At 65.0% G+C, this 4322-nt stretch overlaps 1 protein-coding gene across 1 annotated transcript; it reads left to right on the forward strand.

The window, feature by feature from the left end:
- Positions 1–1350: 1350 nt before the first annotated feature.
- Positions 1351–1707, forward strand: EMIHUDRAFT_199221 (hypothetical protein; the record flags this gene model as incomplete). Its single annotated transcript, XM_005757834.1, has 1 exon — positions 1351–1707. The coding sequence occupies one exon, from the start codon at positions 1351–1353 to the stop codon at positions 1705–1707; it is 357 nt and encodes a 118-aa protein (XP_005757891.1).
- Between the last annotated feature and the right edge of the window lie 2615 nt (positions 1708–4322).

Here is a 4322-nt window from a genome sequence, read left to right on the forward strand (position 1 = left end):
GCCTCCTCTTCAGTCGGGGTCCCTCCCCCTCTTCCTCCCCCGCTCCCCCGAGACGCCCCCTCCTTCCTTGACCACGCCCCCCCCCTGTCCGCCACCCCCCTCCCCGTCCCGCGCCCCGAGCCCGGGCGCCTCCTCCCCGCACCCTGCGCACAGAACCCCCCCGTTCGTGGAGAGCACCCCGTCCTCTTCATGCAGCCCCGGGCTGTCCCGTCCATAAGCGTGCCGGAGGTAGAAGGTCGACAGCACCCCCATGCGGGCCGCCGTCTCCACCGAATCGGCCCTGGGCCCCCGAGGACCCCTCGGCTTGCCCTTGTCGGAGCGCGGCCTCCTCTTGCTGGTGGCCTCGAGTTGCGCCGCTTCGGCTAGGATCCCCTTCCTCAGCAGATCGCCGTGACAGGACTCAATCCTACCCGCGCATAAGAGCACAAGATCCGTGCCGTCTCGAACCTTCTGTGCCAGTTCGCGAAGCGCCGCCGACCGCGTCCTCCAGAGTCGATCGGCCTTGTCGTCCAGGAACGCGTCGGCGGTTTCAAGGACGCGGCCCTCGCTGGAGCGCATCTACACACACACCTGAATTTCTGCTCGACCGGGTTTGCGTTGAGGAGCGAACCGAGCCGCCGGTGTGTCCCGCAGCGGCCTCGCTGGGCCAGAAATCGGCCCGCGAGTGCTCCACAGCAGCCTCGCTGAGCCAGACGGTCGGCTCGCGAGGTGGATGTTAGCATGAGCCCGATTCGTACTCTGACGGCCCCTGTGCGTTCGCCCGTCCTCTCCCCGCCAGGCGCCGCCGCATTGCCGAGGGGGCGAGGTCGTCTTCCGTGGTGGTCCTCCTCCCCCTCGCGAGCGGCAGCGCCGTGATCGAGGTGCCACGCGCTCTGGTAGGTAGCGCACTACTAGTACCAGGGAGTCCCCCCCCCCCCCTCCCTAGCATGCGCATGTCGCGGTTCTCGTCTGCCCGATCAGAGCCCCCCGTTCTCCCCGAGCTCGCCCCCGCCTTGAGGCTCCCCTCTCGCGCCGCCTCCTCTTGTCAGCGCGTCGACGTGAGGGGAGAGACACTTCTTGATGACACAGCCGCATGCTACCTACCACCCGAGAGCCCCGACACGACACGCACGCCTGAGCCCCCCGCCGAGCCCCCAGTCCCCGACCCATCGCCCGCGCACCCACTGCAAAAGCCGTGTCATCCCGCGAACGCCCACGATCCACGCGACTCACGCGGCTCACTCCTCCCTTCTGCTAGGTGCTGCCCGCACCAGGACCTTTCCTCGACCTTTCCTAGACCTTTCCTAGGTGCTGCCCGCACCCGGACTCCTCGAGCCCGCCGTGCTGCACTTGCCCGCCGGAGCAGCGCTCATGCTGGACGGCTCCGTACGGTGGCGCCTCGTCGACGTGGAGGCGGAGGAGGCCGCCGCCGCCGACGCCTCAACCCCGCGCGGAGGCATCGCGCGCACGTTTAGCAGCCGCGGCCTCACAGACGACTTGTCGCGATGCCTGGTTGCTTTCGAGTACGCGACGCCGCCGCTGCCTCGCGACGACGCGGCTGCGCCGGAGGGGTGGGACGACCGGCTGGCGAGCTGGCGCCGCCTCGCCCAGCGGGCGCTGCTCGAGGCGGCCCTCCACCGCGGCGTGCGCCGGGCTCAGCTCGAGCGTGGTGGTCGACCTGGCAGGGGGTCGGGACAGAGGGGACGGCGGGCCAGTGTCTCTCCGTAGGACCGAGTGACTTCGAGAAGTCACTCTTCAAAGCGTTCACACGAGGCATCGCGACCGTTTCTTGCGCCGATCTTTGATCAAAATCAAGGCTAACCAGCCTAGAGATGACCCCTAGACACTCACCTACCTTGCCGACAGCCCACTGCGTCCGTCTGAAGCACCTCAAGTACGCCGGTGAGACGCCCGAAACGGGGTGACTTCTAAAAGTCACTCCGCATGTGGGCCGCCCTCGCGGTCGTCTGACGCGCCCTCCGGCCGCCGCACACTCGCCACTCACCCCGTCTCACCTCTAGATGATGCGGCGGCGCGCACGGGGCACTGCGGCTGCCGGCGCCGCGGCGGCCGGCGCCGCCGCTGCCGGCGCAGGCGCAGGCTCAGGTCGCCGGTACGGCGATGGACGATCGCCGCGTCGCGGCGGGGGGGTGCTGCTGTGCCCGATGCGACGGCTCCTCTTCGAGCAGGTGCTTGGCAAAGCCGGTGAGGGTCGCCAGCTTTTGTCCCGACCGGGCTGCAGATCGCGTAGCCAACCTGGCTCGGGTCCGGGAAGCACTGTGTGCAGTGGTAGGACCGCATGTACCCGCACTGATGCTTCTTGCTTGAACACGAGCACAATAAACACGAGCACAGACGCCGTGTCGCCTAGGGCTGTCCGCCTCAAACGTCGCACGGCGCCTCGAATTCGCGCAGACCAATGTAGTCGATGCCGGAGCGTGCGCATTGGTATTGAGAGTCTGAGGTAGGCGGCGGCGCGCAGTAAGCGCAGTAACGCATGCATTCGATTTGGATACCGGCGCTTGCGTGGGAGCGCAGACAGCGTCGGCCGCGGTGTGCCAGCGAATGTGGTGGTCCTCTTGTCCACTGCGTCCGAGCCGAACCAGCTGTCCACACGAGAAGCGGCGGCGCGTGGAAGAGCCACGACGAGGTCGACCGCCTCGACCAGTCAGCCTCCGGCACAGCATTGGGTGCCTGCATGTCGCCGGATTGCGTCGCTTGTGTCATCGCGTAGCGGTGCGGAGGCAGCGCCGTATATCGCCTCTTGCCCGCGGGGACGAGCGCTCAGCGCAATCGTCTCGAGGAAGGAGAAAACAATTTTATGACGAAGTTTTCCAAGTGAACGCCGCCAAGCTGCTCTAAGAGCCTCTCCCGTCGCGGCCCGACTGGGGCCGAGTCCGCGGGGGCTCGCCAGGGGCTCGCACGGTGCACGGGCCGACGCTAGAGCACGTACTGTGCGCGCGGGGGCGAGTGACTTCGAGAAGTCACTAAGTGACTTCTTGAAGTCACTCCTACAGATAGACACCAGAGGTTACTTGGTACTGAAAAATTAATTAAAGGGAGAGGGGTGCGGGACTGGCCCCTACAGGCCCTACGCGCGGCGTGAGAGCTCGGAAGCGAGCTTTGCATGTAATGCATGGCGATCGAGCACGAGGATAGGGGCGCGGTTCTCTCTAGAAAAAAACGACACATGGAATTGGCTTCCCAGGAGCTGTGGACCCTCCCCTGGTGCCTGGACCCTCTCCGGGCCCCAAGCCGCTCCCCCCCCCTCGGCGATTTGGGGGCATGCGCGCCAGCGGAGTGGCGTTGAGAAGTGTCGTCGCCCAGCTACGACACGGTTAGTCAGTCAGTCACAGAAATCGTCGGTGAGGCTGCTGCTGCCAGCGAAGAAAATGTTGCGCCCATTGCTGACGTCGTCGGTCCCTTCAAGGTTGAACTTCACTTTGAACTGGGCCGTGTCGTGGAACTCGAAGCCGACCGAGGTCTGCTTCTGCTCGTTGGTGAGCGACTGCGGGCTGCTTGGATTCGCCCCGTATCCACTCGGGCCGGCGATATCATTATTGGCTTCTCTCGTGGCCTTGACGGTGCAGTCACCGGATCCAGTGCTGCAGCTGCTGGTCGTAAAAAGTTGATTTGGATTGGTGAGAATCGCAGGTCCCGTCCGACCGTATTGACCTCCTGCCGAAACTGTGATGGTCTCGCGCAGGGACCATTCAAGAGCGCTGCAACCTCCGGGAGCACTATTGGAATCCACTTGGGAGCAGCGGGCGTCCAGGTCGAAAAAGGTGAACTTGATCACCGTGGGAGGGGGGGTGACGAGGTCTTGGGTGCCGGTCACGACAAAGCTAAACAGCATCTCGGGTTCGAGGTTTGAGTTCCCCTTGAGATTGAAGCGCCCGAAACCTCCCGCTTCAAAGCCATTTTTGGTATTAACATTTGTGTTATATTCGTCTGGGTCAACCACCTCCACTATGAGATCCACTTTGGTGCCGTCCGAGGTTTGGCCGACTTGAGGGTAGTTCATGCAACAAGCACGGTTTCCCGTTTTCGCAGCCAGGAGCCCTTTGCATGTCGATGTCCCCGCGGTGAAGCACTTGGAGGTATCCGCGTTGTCTGGCCCTCGGCCGCCCAGGTTGGAATAGACATTGGTTTGTGTGTAAGTAGTGCTGAAATCCATAGTCACGCTGCCCGAGCAAGGGGCAGATGCTGGCGGCGACGGCGGCGGCGGCGGCGGCGGCGACGGCGGCGGCGGCGGCGGCGACGGCGGCGGCGGCGACGGCGGCGGCGGCGGTGAAGCCTTTGAGCATAGACCGTTGGTTGTAAGGGCAACACAGGAGGTCGGC

The sequence above is a fragment of the Emiliania huxleyi genome (genome assembly GCF_000372725.1).
Source record: "Emiliania huxleyi CCMP1516 unplaced genomic scaffold EMIHUscaffold_9, whole genome shotgun sequence".
Taxonomy (NCBI): Eukaryota; Haptophyta; order Isochrysidales; family Noelaerhabdaceae; genus Emiliania; species Emiliania huxleyi.